General features: G+C 43.7%; 1 protein-coding gene and 1 pseudogene across 1 annotated transcript; one reads left to right on the top strand and one right to left on the bottom strand.

Annotated features, from left to right (window-relative positions):
* Positions 1–69: 69 nt before the first annotated feature.
* LOC121838298 (protein YIPF5-like) lies at positions 70–1,180 on the top strand. Its single transcript, XM_042294465.1, has one exon. The coding sequence runs from the start codon at positions 319–321 to the stop codon at positions 1,105–1,107; it is 789 nt and encodes a 262-aa protein (XP_042150399.1). The 5' UTR covers positions 70–318; the 3' UTR covers positions 1,108–1,180.
* Positions 1,181–14,078: 12,898 nt separating this feature from the next.
* Positions 14,079–17,106, bottom strand: LOC121833017 (annotated as a pseudogene).

Below are 17,106 nucleotides of genomic sequence, written 5' to 3' on the forward strand. Positions count from 1 at the left end.
TCTGGATTGCCGTAGGAAGAAGCTTGGTTGGCTTTGGCTTTGCGGCACTTGGGACAAAAGACCACACTTCCGGTTTGTAACCAGAAATTAACTATACAAAAAAATGTCGGCTCAAATACTTACCTTATGTTACTAATTTATTACGTTTTATTATGTTTAACATTGTGAAAAGGTATTAAAAAAAAGAAGTGATCAATACCACGGTGCGATTGGGATTGTAAACGCGTGGTGAACGCTGTGAACGAGAGGTGACGAGGAAACTTCCGGCTGTGACGCTGTCCAGTTTCGTGTCCGATGTTGTGAAAACCGAGCAAAAGGATGTCAAATTACGGGCAAAGCCAGGATTATTATTACGACTGGAGCAACCCCCAAGCTCAGCAACAACAGGCCTACACCTACGATGCGAGCCCGGGCCACGACTTCGGCACTGAACAACAGTTCGGTACCTTCGACTACGATGCCTCTGCCAGCGGGGGCGGCAGCTCTGGCTACGGCGACGCGTCGTCGTCCTACGTCGGATCCCCGTACACCGGCAGCATTCTCACGCCAGACTCGCACCTCGGGGGCTACGGCACGGGCGACGACGACGGCGAAGACGAGCCGCCTCTGCTCGAAGAACTGGGCATCAACTTCGATCACATGCTCCAGAAGACGGTGGCGGTCCTCAACCCAATCAAAGACCCGGACGCCGCCATCTTGAAAGAGTCTGACATGGCAGGTCCTCTTGTGTTCTGCCTTGCGTTCGGCGGTTTCCTCCTGCTCACCGGAAAAGTCCACTTCGGTTACATCTACGGCATCGGACTGCTGGGCTGCCTTGCGATGTACTCGCTGTTAAATTTAATGAGTGCCAACGGGATTTCGGCCGGGTGCACGGTGAGCGTGCTAGGGTACTGTCTTTTGCCCATGGTCCTGCTGTCTGGGTTGTCCATACTCTTTTCGCTCAAGGGTAGTCTGGGCACGGCGCTGGCGCTTGCGGTTGTTCTGTGGTGCGCTCTGTCGGCTTCCAAGCTCTTCGTGACTGCGTTGAGTATGGACCATCAGCAACCGCTTCTCCTCTATCCCTGTTCCCTCGTGTACGGTGTGTTCGCCTTGCTCACGATTTTCTGAGAACTGTTTTTGCTTCGGGTGGCTGGAGCGTTGTTCCCGTTGTATCTATTAAAGCAGAAAAAGCTGAAACGCGCGAGTGTGTAGTGGTGCTTTGAGTTGCCATCATTCAACGTTACTAAAACACTGAGTTGGGAAACTCTCCGTCAAAACCTGGGCCGCTGGCATCCACCGAGACCGAGCTAAATACGACAACAGTGCCACTCTTTATCATTTGTCTGTACTGTGGTCACCTTGAGCTTTTAGAAAGCATGATTTTGCGTAAAGTCAAACGAAAAAGACTCTTTTTTTATGAAATTTATTGGAGTTTAGTCCAAAATGAAGGGTGCGTGATGTTTTTAAAATCTTTAGTTTGCAAGGTTTTGCGGCATAATATTGTTTTTATACAACCATGCCTCAGCGGTGCTTTCAGGGGGCGCGTCCCGACCTAGGTGCATTTTAACTTCAGTGGTAAGACGCGGCGCGTCCGCTGGGGAGAGGGGGATGGCACCCCTGTAACCTCTTCCACTGTATCTGTTTCAACACCAAGATGGCCGATTAAAGCCAAAATAGACGTTGCGTGCAGTTCCTCGAGTGACCGCTGCAGAAGAAGTGGCGGCGTTGTGTTCGCCATTAGCTCGGTGCTCGAGGACAGATCGGGGACACTTTTTCAGAGCAGTCTCTATGGCAGTTTCCCAACTGAGTGGTTTAGTAACGTTGCCATCATTGTCATGGTTTGTAGTGACATGGGTGGGAACTTCCTTTGGCCTGGGTAATATGATTGTGTTGCATTATGCTGCTGTTTCCATCTAGCAAATACTACATAAGAGATTGATTCAACTGCAGGTTGCAGGCCTTCTGCCATTCATTTTGTGGTGCACAAAATAACAAATACTTTACGAAAGGAAGTACTTGGTAAACATATCATTCATAGAAGACGAAACTAGTTCAGATGCCCCAACGAGAGCTGCCGTTAGCTTTCTCAACTAAAACCTGCTCGATATGAATCCCTTCTGTTCAAGTATGCCCAGCATTGTCAATGATCAATACATCAATGTATTTGAGGGGTCATAGGACATGGGGAATGCTCATCACTTTTTACAAATACAAACCTGCTCGACTACAAGTTGCTCTGTGTGAAACGGGTGAAGAGAAAATGATGTGTTGCTGATTTTGGTGGGCAACCTGAGGAATAACCCAGACTTGTTAGTCGCTTGAAAATTGCTCCCTAAGGATCATCCGACACCAAAACAGACGACTTGCCGGAGCTGTTGCCGTTTTCGCCGTCATGCCCATCCCTCTCAATGCGATCAGCACAGTCACTGGGCACTGCCATATTGAGACGTAAGAAGAAAGAAAACCAGGAAATGGCATGTACCTCGTCACAAACACTTCTGTGCTCGGAGCTATTATGTTCCAAACACTGGTGTAGCATGATGCCAATCGTTCTACACACATTGTATGAATGTTGCCACCTTAACGATTGTGCCCGAGCCTGATGCCTAGCGTCCTTCGATGCGTTGAAACGAGGCCCAGCCGAATGCTGACGCTGTGCTCGATCTTGTCCCATCTGTCTGCACTGGATCTCACCAGGGCCGTAACCAGGGGGGGGGGGGTTAGGGGGTTCTGACCCCCCCCCCCCCCCCCGAAATTTTTTTCTGTGTATGGCCCTGGTCGGTGCACTTGCAGCCAGCCGATTTGAATATCCACCTCTGCGCACGCGCAGTGGCGCCGGTCGGCTACCGGGTACCAAACCGGGACCGGTTCTCCGGTTTGCTATAACTCTCCATTATATGCCACCGATGCACATGATTCATAGGCGAAAATAAGACAATAGACATTTTCAAAATGGCCGCCGTTGTCCCCGAAAACCCCCCCCCCGAAATTTTTTTCTGGGTACGGCCCTGGGTCTCACTATGATGACGTCGAAATGCAAGGGCTTTGGTTATCCTAGGTGGTGTTGACCTAGAACAGCAAAGCACGTAATGAAGTGTGCTGCCAGTAGGGGGCAGTCAATGATCCTGGTTCCCCTTCACATGGATGTCAAATGTGTTCTGTCTGTAATATCACAACTCGCAATCTTCCGGTTTCAAAAAATTAGAGATGACTTAAGCATGTTGTATTTGGTGCCATAACAAATACAAGTCAAATTTTTAAATCTATGCTTAGACATTGCAAGGTCAGTCTGCTTAAATAGATTCTTGCCAAGAGAAGGTCAATATTGCCAGTGCAGTATGGCTCTACTTGCCAAGTTGGAATTTTATGTTTTATATATAAATTAGAATGTTTGATCATGTCTCTCTCCGAGACACTTGCATATACAGTCTAAGCTTGTTATAACAGAGCTTGGTTTTGACCAAGATTTCAGTCTGTTGTAAAAGGAGTATGTTAATAATAATTGGGGTAGTGTGGATATTTATACGGCGTGTAGTTTGACAGCCATTTCAAAGTTGCGACGAGTCACTCGCTTTAGATAAGCAATTTACCCAGTGCGGTACAACCGCTAGCCTGGGGTCTTTAAAGGGGTCATGAAACGCTTTTCCAACTTTTTCCTGTTTCGCTTTCCTCCTCAACTCATAAATCGCGCATTCCACCAAACAGTTCAAGAAGACGAAAAGAAGGGAGGCCCCTCTCGCTCGGAACCTGGTTTGTGTAATCCCCGGACACATCCATTCTCCCCCTAGAAGATTAGCCCGTCGCTCAAAACTCAGACAAAAGTTCCTTTCCCTAGCCCGTTCACCCCTAAGCTGACAGTGCTGTGGAAGCTACGTGCTCCTTGGGCTAACCACACTTTTGCCACGTAAGCGTGGCAAATGTGGCTGCAGAGAATGAAGTCAGGTGATGAAACGGAGGTGGCTGATTGGTCCGGCAAGCGCGTAGCTTCCACCACAATGTCAGCTTAGGGGTGAAGGTACTAAATGAGGTCCGGTTTTGTGTGACGTCAGTTTGGACCCGATGACACGCTTTTGGGACCGCGGATGTATCCCCGTGAAAAGGCAGAGCGGTTACGAAGGGGAGAAGGAACGAAATAGTCCGCTGTGTTTTCAAATTTTCGCACTGAATGTCAGGCTTTTGACTTTTTACCTTTTTTCTTTTGGCCCACTGAACGATGTGCTATTAGTAAAATCCCAATCTAAAATGATTTATCCCAACCCAAAAATGGTTTCATGGGCCCTTTAACGTGCACCACGCAGTAGTGATACACGACCGCACGCCGGTACGATGCTCATCCAGATCGGAACGCGCAGGGGTGGGGATTGAGCCAAGACTGAGCTTAGGATCTCTGGGTTCTGCAGCGCGAGCTTTCACTCCACGTGCTCCGAGCTGGTGTGCGCTAGCCCACTCGGCCACCGATCCCCCGAAAGGAGTATGTTGTGTGCAGATACGAAGTTGAGTCAATAAAACATAAAGGAAAATCAGCCGCACTTAAATCGGTATGTTATATCCAAATGTCTGTTGTAGCCAGGTCTGTTGTAATGAGCTTAGACTGTGGAAATGAATGTGTTGAAAACCAGGGTGTCGAACCGAAATTTTTATCGGTTCGGTTCCGGTTCGGGTTCACGGCATTCGGTTCGGTTCCGGTTCAGTTCCGGGGAACAAAAAATAACGGTTCAAACCGGTTTGAACCGGTTCGAACCGGTTTGAACCACTAAATTAAGAATATATTTTCCACGTTGTTCTGGCAATATACACTATTTACGCCGTGAAACGATTAACTTTATAGTTTCTTCGACCGTCCGCGCAATTTACTTTTGTTTTTAGGTACCAAAAATATTAAATTCAGTTTTTTTTAATTTCGACGCAAGAGTGGAAGATCTACATTAACATACATAACGTCGTGTTCATACGACTCAACATCCCTTTGTTTACCAGTAAAATATATTTTACCTAAGTACAAGATTAAAGAGTTGAGCTTGTTGGTACATACCTGTAAATAGATCAGCCTTTAATTTAGAACTGTACTGTATTTCCTTGTCCTTCTATTTACACGGTAAAAAATTTTGTCACGATGTGTGGTAGGTCGTCTGAAATACCCGTGATCGGTACAACTTTGTGTCGCAGTATTAAAAGTGAAATCGTGTCCTTGAACTGAGGAATTAATTACATCTCATAAAATTATCAAGTGAGCGCCTCGTGGCCATATATATCATGAAATAAGGTTTACGAAATACACTTCGCAATATATATGTATATATAACGACCCAACTGAGCTAAAAGCAATGAAAATTTCAAAATGTAACAAAAGTTTTAGGATAATTCTTTTCAGACTATTTTTTATAGAAACACCGAGTGGCAATCCAAATGTCTGTTGTTCTAACCAAACATTGTTTACACTGAGCACCGCATGCATGCGACTAATCATGGAGCAAGGAGTAATTGCAAATGTTCACTCTAATATATATACGCACCTTCGCACTCAGATCGAATCTGGCCCAAAATAGCGCTTGCCCAAGTGAACATATTCTTATACAAAATAAACTGGCATAGCCTGGCTGTTGAGGTTTGTTCTTGACAAGATGCCGGACAGTTTAATTTGCAAATGAGCATCAGCCTTGCTAATTGATGATTTTAACACGATAGCGTTAAGGAGCTCATGTCGCACAAAAGCCGATGTCGGTGGCGTGACTGAAAAATCCTGATTGGTCGATAGGTTCATGACGTCAGAGCTACATACCCTTGCGCAAGAATTTCAAACAACCCACAATGCTTACGTGATACGTGACATCACGGGTGGAATGAGAGTGATTAAAACATGACATGTAATGCGAATGAAAGGTCGCCGTATGTTTCAAATGATTTCAATTTCGAAAGTGATTCTTTTGCCTTAAAGAAAAAAATAAATTAAGAATTTTAGGCGGGATTCGAACCCACAACCCTTTAGTTGCGAGTCAGACGCTTTTCACTAGGCCACGCGAGGCACGCTTGAGCGGCAAATGAGAATGCGATGCAAACGAGGCCCGTTGTTGCTATCGCGAAGGGGAAGCTGAAAGGCCGGTTCTCACATGCAGCGAAGCGCTGATGTAGCGCTCCTCACGTGCCGTCAGCTACTTAATAGAGAGTTTTAGTAGATCGTTCCGATACCTCCGATAGCCCCGATAACGATACTATGCATGCGCAAGGGGGGGCGGTGGCGGAGTATCGGGATATCGTTATCGGAGTCATGGGAGCGATCTACTAAAACTCTCCATTGTCTGCCATGAGCAACAGTTTTGACGGTGCGATACAAAGCTGGTGAACGCTGCCGTCAGCACGCGCTTAGCGCGAGGTTAGCGCTATACTTGTAGCGCTCCGCTGCATGTGTGAACAGGCCTTAAGCGTCCTTCAAGGTTCTTTTTTGTTAAGTAAACCGAAGTAGTATTTCAGGTTCTACTCGACATGGCAGCTACTTAATTGTACACTTTCTGGCGGTTTGCATGCGTAATCGTCACAGTTCCGCCGCGCGCCCCTGTTCGATTTGTATTTGTCCAGCCCACAGACACATGAAAGTAATGTTCACCACATAAAAGAGGCAACAACAGACTTCTGTATGTTTGAGAAGTTATATGTGTGAGGAACACATAGTTATTTAAATTAGCTTCAAAATCAGAAATGTATGTAAGGCCGCCCCATATCACTTACAGCGTGCCTGTCCGGGATATAAAACGCCGGAAAAGATTGACAGAACACCTTTCAAATAATTTGGGGGGCATTGGTTTAGGGTGGTCGGCCCTCTATTTATGTTGTGAATTATTCAGTTAGTAATTAAATATATATTATGTTTATCAATAAATTTTACTTTACAAAGTTCACATGACCGCTTGAGAGCGACCCGGAAAGACGATACTCGAAACTACACGAGCTGTAAAGTCTGCGTAAAAGTGTTTTTCTGTTTGCTGATTGGCAGTGTGAAACATCGGGTTGCAGGGTACGCTCAAAAAGACTCTGTGCTCACATGATGGATTGGAAGTCAAATACACGAAATGTTCAAAAAAAGAGAGATAATTAATGTTATTTTTCCAAATAATCCCTTGCAGAACGCCTTACTGCAAAAAGAGATGCGTAAAGATGCACGAAAGGAAATTCATGATTTTACATAAATAGCGCGAAAGACAGACAAAGATTCTTAAAATCGTAGTATAAATTACATTTCATCAGCTTGTGTGAGCTCGAAACTTCGCGAAATACTGCCTCGGGAGGCTAATGTTATATTCGGTTTTACCTGCACTCGTTTTGGGCCCTCACTTTACTACACCATGCTAGAGTAGTCGCGCGCTCTAACATTTCTCAAGGCTGCGATATCTCATCGCGAGACTGCGATAAATACTGCACAACTTTACATTTAGGACATCTATTGCTAGTGTTGCGAACATCACATTTCACCTGAAAGCTGAACTGTTTAGCATGGTATGCACGTGACGTCATCACACTATAGGATGGTGGTCATTCTGATTTCTTCTTGCTGAGAAAATCGAATTCGACGGTGCAAAAGGCACGCTGCAGGAGGTGCAAGCTCAGTGAAAGCAAATTATTTGAAAGGCTAGTATTATTATTCTTAGTGCATCGTCGTGAGGAACGGCGCGAGCGTCTGGCACGACGAAAACGTGCTTGGCAAGAGCGCAAAAATGTTCCAAAAGCCGGGATTCATGATTAAAAACAAATACCTCCGACTTGCATAACAATATCAACATTTATCAGACGTTTCGTCTCATACGGGAGACATCATCAGTACGGCCTGGGAACACCCGACTAGCTACTACTCCCGTATAGGAGACGAAACGTTTGATAAATGTTGATATTGCTATGCAAGTCGGAGGTATTTGTTTTTAATGGCAAGAGCGTTTTTGCAAACAAAGTAGTTTCCGGGGTCACGCTTTTTGGTCTGCGCCAAAGATGCAGGGAAGAGGAACTTTACAACACAAAATGTTTTTAAAGCTTTCTTCTCCCCTCCCCCCCCCCCCCCCCCCCCCCCACACACACACAGACACACTCTTTTATACAGCGGTGCTGTTAAGGGATATAGTTTCCCCAGTGTCGTGTCCGTCAGAAAACAAATGATGACACTAAACTCTGGAGAGCTACCGCCATCTATAAATGACGACGGCAACCAGACAACCGGCTTGCCGGTTGCCTGGTTGCCGTCGTCGCTCATAGATGGCGGCAACCTTTCCAGCCTTTCCACTCTGACTTTCCGACTTGCGGCCGGCCATTACTTCATTCCCACCATAGTACAGCTTTTCTGGTCTTCCTTCTTCACCAGAGTGGAAAGGCTGAAAGTATTCCTGAGGGATTGCCTCCTTCGTTTTGTGTCTGTTAATTCGACAATTTTATTTGACACTTGTTAACCGCAACCCTTCATTGCTTTTATTTTACACCCCGTGAATTTTAAAGGGGTCATGAAACGATATCGGGTTCGAATGTTCATGACTTTTCCGGGACCGTACTGGTCCTCTGGCTCAAGTGTACTCGCATAGGCCGCCACTGACTCAGAAGCTTCTTTGTCGCGGTGAAATGGCGAGTATTAAACGAGACTATTTCTTTTAATCTTGCCTTCCCAAAGATGGATATCGTAATTGTGGGATCAAAACCACCCGCCTGTCGACAGTTGAGCGCGGCTCATAGATTGGACAGGAGAACTGCGTGAGCACCGTACATCGGATCGTAACAATCAATGCCTCGGCGGACACTTGGGTAGTGGCTCTTGTGCCACTACCCAAGTTCGACTATTCTCATCACTGCGTGTGCAACTACCCAAGTTCGACGATTCTCATCACTGCGTGTGCCACTACTGAAGTTCGACTATTCTCATCACTGCAGTGATGAGAATAGTCGAACTCTAACAATACCTGGAGCTCCAGCACGCGTTTTCTTCCTTTAAAACCCCAGCGCGGGGGTATGATTAACGTTGGCGGCATAAGACAGGCACCAGGCCACGTGGCCGCTTCTGGCTCCGAGTTGAGGGGATGAACGATGCTCATATTTCTCTAATTTTTTGGCGACTGCCATTGCCTAGAAAAAAAAGAGCAAAGCTAAGTTCAATCAGTTATTAACGTTAGAGAGTGTTATTGAGTAGTATTTAGTAATTTATACAAATATTTTTATAGCTAATTTCAGCAAAATTCAGAGGGGGTCGAAACTTAGGCAATAACTTGAAAACGAGGCTCGTGTGAGACTTACAGCGACTGCCAACGTTCGGCTGTTCCTCTGAGGTCACTAAAATATCTCTTTCTTTATGTATTCCTTCCGTAAACACGTGTTCTATGTGACGTCATAATATTAAGTCGCATTTAGTCATTCAAGAACTTCTATTCTCAGAGACATCTTTCAGATGCAGTTCAGCAACAACGAAAAAATGTTTCGGTGCCTCAATAATGTAAAATTGGTCTTGCAACTTTTTTTTGTACTTTCAATAAATAGTGTTAAGAAATAACCCCTGACGTTGATAGCTTGCGGAAACATTCATTAGTTTTCCTTAATAACAGATGCAGAAAAAATAAAGGACAGAGACAGCTGTCGATATCTCCCCAACTCGCAATTTAACAAGCGGCCACGTGATCTGACGCTAATTATAGGCCGCCAGTGTTCATCACAGTCATGCCCTAGGCAGATAGGGTTTGGAAAGCAAAAGCTTGTGCTGAGCTTCAGATATTGTTAGAGTAGGGCTATTAATTATCGTATTTAATTGACATGAGCCGTTACCCGAATGTTTGGCGATGCTGATTGTCATGAGCCCGAGCACTCGAGTAGGGATTATGAAAATCGCTTACGTCATGGTGTCACGTGACTCTCGGTGCGAAATCGGTATGTCATGTTACGTCATGCTGTCAACAAGGTTAATACATCTAATGACTTCCTTAAATTAAATCAGGTTGACGCAGTGAGTCACGTGACGTCACGAGGCCACGTGACATTACTTGACAACGTGTAGTGACACCATGACGTCACGTGACACATCGTTAATCATAGTGCCAATACAAGGGTGCAACGAAAACCTACAATTTATCATTCATTGTAATTCTGTATATGACGATTTGATCAATACATATAAATACAGCCGCCAATTTTTTATTCCCATATGTTTATTTTGTGATACTAACAAAAAAGAAAAAAAAGAAATAGTACCTTGAACCGTTTTGAACCGGTTACCGTTATATTTTTTTTTCGGTTCGGTTCCGGTTCAGTTCCAAGATGGCGGCGAAGATTTCGGTTCGGTTCAGTTCCGGTTCGGCTAAAAATAACGGTTCTGTTCCGGTTTTCGGTTCGGTTCGGTTCCGGTTCGACACCCTGTTGAAAACTATCCGAGACTTTTTTAGAAGATGGGAAACTTGGAAGAAAATGAGTCACAGGTAATTTTCAACATGATCAACATGCACGAGCTCATATACACTTGCTGTATATGAGAAATGAGCATTATAATTTTTTACAAGGTTTATAATTGACAAGTTTTGGCATACAAAATCAACAATTGTTGATATTTGGAATCAGCAGTAATATGGCTCAGAAACCCGTCGTAAACACGTTGTGAAGCATCCAAATCGCTGTGTCATGAAATTAATGTGGTATGACGACAAAAATAAATTGGTTGGTTTCAGCTGAATCCTAATGAGTTTGCTGGGAGGAGTTTTTGATTTTCTAAAAAAGTACATATGTGCAATATATTGCTCCTTGTCATCATAATAGTACTCCTGTTAAAAAAAATTACGGCTAATAATAATAATAATTTTTATTTTGTTGTGTCCACAAACAGCACATAGCCTAAACAGTGCTACACAGTTTGTCATTCAGCCGCTTGTGGAAAAATATGAAAACCCTAATGGAATTTTACAGCCATTAAGTTTTGTAATTATTTGTGAACAAAGGCTTTACTCAATCTGGTCATGTTTATTTACGTTGAGGAGTTATTGGGAATTATTATTGTACGGAAATCCGTTTTCCTGAATTTTACATATATTTTTGCAAGGTCGCCAACTTGCAAGCCGATGCAATTTTACCTCAGAATAGATTCTCATAGAAAAACATTTAAGAACTATCGCATGAAGAGACTTTCGTTGTTTAGCTACACATATGATAAGGTGTATGGTGATAAACTCTTATGTTGGTAATTAGAATAATTGTACTTCCATAACAAAAATTAAAACCGCGAAAAAAGAAATTGACAACAGTAACTTTTGCATACTTTTAAACAAATTAAGTAAAAAGCTGAAGAAAACGCAAAAAATTAAACTAAAATATTTTAACATATCTCAGTAGCACACATAAAAAATTGCGTTTTTATAATATCGTACAGTGCGCGAAGGTCAGTGTACCTGCTAGTGTATGTCTGAAAATTACCCAGTTCATTTAAAGACCGACGACCAGTTCGCGCTTTCCACTTTTCGCCCGCTTCCTCCTCTCCCCCCTTCTACCCTGTCCACCGTTGCCCGTTTCTTCCTCCCCATGGTGAGGTGGATCTTCTGCCTTGCAGAATCTCGAGTCTGGTCGTCGGCCTTTAAGAAAAATGGCAATAAATACCAGAGGCACTCGTTTTGGAGTTTAGTCGAGTCTTGTAGAATGACTAAAGCTTCTTTATTTGCAATTGTGCCAGATTACGCCGTGGTGATCTGTCCTACTGCTCACCCGCCAGAAAGACACGCAAGGCAAGACATCAGAAAAACACACCTTTACTGGTTACCGGCCATGTTTCGAGTGCCCGCCGTAGAGGCTCTTGTGCGCCACGCACGCGATCGTTGCAGATCTTGAGATTGCGCTCGTGGTCTTGTTTGTTGTCCCGTGCCAGTCACTGCGGCGTGTCACTGCGCTACAGTGGCTAACTGCGCGCCTGGTTTGTCACTTGCCACATCCTGCTTCCCCCCCCCCCCCCCCCCCCCCCCCCCCGTCTCCCGCGTTAGGAATATGAACCTATTGCTAAATTACCCAAGCATCAAGGAGAAAACATGGACTGGTTTTGATTATTTGCATCATTATTTTTGCGTGAATTACTAGATCAGAAATCTCACGGCCAAAATTGGTAACCGACGTGTCACTAAGGTAACGTTGAATCCTGGGTAAATAATTATAATTTGTAAAAAAAAAAAAGCAAAAAAGAAAAAAAAAACTTAGAAAAGTGCGAAGACAGACGAAGGTAGAGTAGACGCACACAGACAGAGCTTTCCTAACGCTTGTACCTTGGTTTACCCAAGGTACTTAATGGTTATTGACAGCTTAAGAAACGAGGGGCCTGGCTCACTATACTAATTCAGCCTTCTTGCCTCGTGATTGGTTTCTCGAGGTTCTTGTCGGCAAAAGTCGCAATCTTATTGGTTGCCGAGCGATAATAAGATGCGTATCCTTGGGACTTGCCACGCCCTAGATTTCTTAAGCTCTCAGTATATTTTTATAAATATATTTTTGTGCTCTTCATATTAGTTTCGGGTACTTTCATGGTCTGTTGAAAATAAACCAAATACAAATCAATCACTACTGCCGTAAGGTAAAACAGTAGACAACATAAGCGAAAGTTCCACAATCTTTGATTATAATGCATCGACCAGGGTGCTGAAGCTTGTCCACTGAGGGTGACATAGTTTCCACAAAATGATCGTATTTTTCTTCTTGCAACTGTCAGGAGAGTATCATCCATGACGCCATTTTTAGCCAAGTTTCGGCGTTGCTAAATTTACTTAGTGGGCAAGCGTCCAGCGAGGCACGGACCCTTCGTTTCCCTTCCTACGTTCGTCACAAGATGATTTGAAGCGCCAACGATTCTCCATGCTGCGGCGGGCCTGCGCAACGGGAGTTCCGAGAGCTGCCGCAGCGTGCAAGGAACGGAGCGCTTCGGTCGACTGGTGACGAACATTGAGGGGACCCTGGGGGAGGGGAGTTGAGCTCCGGCAAGAGAGTGTCTACGGGCGCTACGGGTACGTGCCAACTGACAATACCTAATGAAGCTGCCGACGCTTACGAGGTTGGACCGAAGCTGAAACGAAGTACAGGAGAGTCACTTTACAGTGCATCCCTTCACTGGATCCCTTCAAAGCTCCTGACTTTGCGTCTCTCGGGTGTTCTCGTGGACCTTGTGATAAGGGCTCGAGGGTTTTGCGTACGTATTCGTCAGAAAGATGAAAAAGAGCCCAGTGCAACTTGATCGCCCCCCCAGGGTCGGGGGCGATACCGAAGGCACCGCCCCCCGACCCTGGGGGGAGGCTGGTTTGCACCCCCTCCTCAAAGAGAAGTTGGTACGCCACTGCTCACTCTTGTACCTTCGTATGAAGTTGGGCTCGGAGCCGCACTGCACTGCTAATGCCATCCAGCGAACGCTCCATAAAGGCTTCGTCCGTCTGGAAGTCTTTATGAAGTGCTATATCATCGTTTTGTGGTGAGCATGGTAGAAACATGCATTTCTACACCAGTTAAGCGTGATATTAGAGCAAATCCTATTTCGAAATTTGCGATGAAAGTAGGAATATGCAGAAAGGCTGGTGAACTTGTAGTCACGCGAGCACGAACATACCGCGGCTCCCGAGAGAGCGTTTCTCCGCTCGACTCGAATGGCTCCTGAGAGCTTCGCCGGTATACGATACCCGACTCAGGTGCCGTGTCGTCGTCGGAACTTGATTTCACAATTTCACGCCTCCGCGAGGCAATCCTACGCACAATGGTATAAAAAAAATACGGCGCAAGACCACTGGAGATGGCACACGGATATGGCGCAGGGAGACTTCACAACAGAAATGCACCAGACTACAAAGACTGCTCCTCGTCGTCGGCCATATCTTAACTAAATAAAAGTTAGTTTTCTTACCAACCGTTCCAGAACAGTTTAAGTTGGAGTCTGGAGCAACCCAAGACGCTACAAACTAATTACACACACAAAACCTGAGACTGAACAAATACAATAACACTTGTCCGTTACTTTCTTTGTTCCCAGTCTGTTTTCTTTTATTCAGTAATTTGAAATTTGGATATATTCAGATTTAAAACACTTCAGTTGCCCGAATAATTTTTTTTTTTTTAAAGAGTACTTGTTTTTAATGTTTTATTTAGAATTTTTGCGCCCTCTCGTTGAACATAAAGCTCATCAGATGACCGCATGAACGTCCTTCGTAGGGTGGCAGACCTCCGACTGCAACTTGGACCTGGGATGTCAAGAAGCAGCTCCTCGGGGCACGGGCTCAGCACCTGATAATATGCCGCAAAACATTAAATATGAAGACATGACGAGGCCCTCTTGTCATTCTGTGGTATAGGGTGTTTTCACATGACGTCAATCCGTCATTTTGTTGTTAATTTGTTTTTTCAAACAAATTTACTAATTTGAAGAATTACCTCGCAACCTGATGAGGAGATGTCAGCGTGGTAAGACTGTTAAGATTCTGCGCTCTACGCATTTGAGGGGTCATTTAAATCTTTGGAATGCTCTCCTTCGGCATACGCCAGACAGCTCGCAACAACAAAATGGTGGACAAGATTACGTCAGTGAAAACGCCCTATATGTTCTTAGATCTTTTAAAAGTGAAAACGTTACATTCTACTGTTATTGAAAGGTCAGTGATATTAAAGTGACAGATGGATAGCTTTGTTCATGATAAAATAGTTGTTTATCGCAAATTGTTTGTTGATAATTAAGTGATTCGGAATATGTAAGTTTAAACAGCTCCTATGCGAGTATACAGCACTGAAGCAACCGTCAAAGTGCGTAATTCTATAAATATTAATAATAATAAAAGAAATTGTTTTATTTTTCGTGCCCACAAACAACTTCTTGGTTTACGGTGTGGTGCATTAAACATACATAAGGTAAAACCTAAAAATACAGGAAAAAACGAAGTTAAATCAACAAGCCATGCAACATCATCATAATGCAAACATCTATATGGATTAGTTCGCAGACATTCAGTCACGTAAATTTAAGAGAAACTCATGAGTGGAAGAGAAGATGTCGAGGTAACGGCGCAACTAACATGCTAATGACATTTCATGTGTCAAAATGCACCCATGGGATGGCGCAAGAGAGAGAGAGAGACATGCCTGCCGACAACTTAGAGGACGTCCAAAGAACAAAGAAGTCGGAAGTGGAGGGATTGATCCTGGGCGAGATAATGTACGCAGCGTGACAGTGTTAACACAAACCAAAAATCGCCATTATTTCTTTATTCCTTTGGAGGGGGGTTATATTTAAATATCTGCCATTATAACTATCGTAGTAGCAAGATTCTGTGCTTACGTTGTTTTAATAACATGTTAAGAGAAATGTTATTAACGAGGTACACTTTACCACAAAAAGACGTTTCGATAAAAGATTTTTCTTCTTGGAATGCGGAAATACTGCAATCGAATAACGCTTTTGTTTTAGGGAACCAGAGGACAAAAGATAGAAAGAAGAGAACTGTGAAAATAACCAACTTAGAAAGTGGTGTCAACACGCTTGCATGACGTAGTAAGAGTAAAATATACACGAGAAAATATACACAAAACGTACACAAAGAAAGAAACATTAACGAAAATAGCAAAAATTCGTTAAAAAAGCATTTTTGATTTATTCCCGTTCCTCATCATAAACTATGCGTAAAGAGCGTTCGTCCCGTCCGGTCCCTCGCTTCGTGCGTTTACTGTCGTACTGTTTTAACATGAACACGTTTGAAATCGCCCAGTTGTCCATCCTGTTATCTAAAGAAGCGTCGGTGTCGTGTTCGCACTAACTTTCTCGCGCAGTCTACAATCAAAGAGGAGATGCTTGTTATCTGGTGCTATTGACTGCTTCTTGAACAGCAATGCTCAATTTTCTGCGGCGTTATATTTAGTTTTGAATGATAAGCTCCAAATATAATCACAAATAAAACATATTTATATTCTAATGGACTTCTAACTAGAGAAACGGAATTACGGGTTATTGGGGCACTTTTCTATAGCAAACACTTAGAAGCCTTGGAATTAAATTCTTGGGAATTTTCTCAGGTTATTCTTTTGTTCAGTCAAATGCCTCCATGGCCCCAGTCAGGTGGTTTCACGCTTACTTGTAAAATGCTAAACTCTAGGATCCAAAGTAAATAGATTGCACTTCGTATTACAGACTTTTCACGGAGGGGCATTGTTCCCTCCAAATCTTCACAAAATGAATGTACCTCGCAACCGTGCATTCGTGAATAAATAAACAAGACATGATGAGCAAAAGGTATCCCTCGTACTACACAGCTTGTGGCCCGCGGCGATCGTAACACGGTGATCTGATTTTTAAGATGTACTAATAAGGTTTTAGACTTATTTGACTTGATGCGTAGGAAGGTTACGTGAACTCACCCTTGAACTAGCAGCTGAGATTGATTTGCCAGGCAAGTCCATTTGACACAGGGGTCTGACAGATTTTTTACTTCTCCGTTTTGCATTGTGTAGCCGAGGTATCCGCACTCTTGTTCTAGTAAAACAGTTGAGGTATTAAGAAAATGATATCTCGCTATGCACAAAAGTAATTACAATACGACATCATCGAATATACGGCGTACAAATACGGAATCATAGTAAATACGTATGGGATCATCGTACGCGATAAATGTAATATTTTTATATTAAATATTGAAAAGGTGCGCTAATATTTACAAGATTGCTGATTCTCAAAATATTCAAACCCTACAGCTGTAAACTTACTTCTGAAGCAACTGCATATTACATTGCCATAAAACCTGTGAGGTGGTTTTAACCTCCAAATATGTGTAACGTGTTCCCATGAGGTCGCTCATATATGCGATTAATCACTAAGCTTAGTTTCTTCATATAAAGCGAATACTGGTTGGCGAAACTTATGAAATCTTGGTTTGAATTCACATTTATATAAATTACGGAAGACAATTTGCCTCCCTCGTGATTTCAATATTGCACTGAAGGCGTCCAAGTTCAATGTACAAAAGTTTATTACAATGTGTAACTTAGTACTTTTACACAAAAATAAAACTTACGGTCATATACCAAAAGTGACCCTGCTTGGATCTGGTGGTTGGTTTTTCCAGCTTCCTCCACATTACCATAGGAGATTACTACGTTTGCTACCACAATGCACACAATCCAAATATTCAT

Source organism: Ixodes scapularis, unplaced genomic scaffold, assembly GCF_016920785.2.
Source record: "Ixodes scapularis isolate PalLabHiFi unplaced genomic scaffold, ASM1692078v2 PGA_scaffold6__148_contigs__length_123643588, whole genome shotgun sequence".
NCBI classification, from domain to species: domain Eukaryota; kingdom Metazoa; phylum Arthropoda; class Arachnida; order Ixodida; family Ixodidae; genus Ixodes; species Ixodes scapularis.

Coding starts and splice junctions, on each gene's coding strand:
- LOC121838298 (XM_042294465.1), top strand. CDS start 319: ATGTCAAATTACGGGCAAAGCCAGGATTATTATTACGACTGGAGCAAC.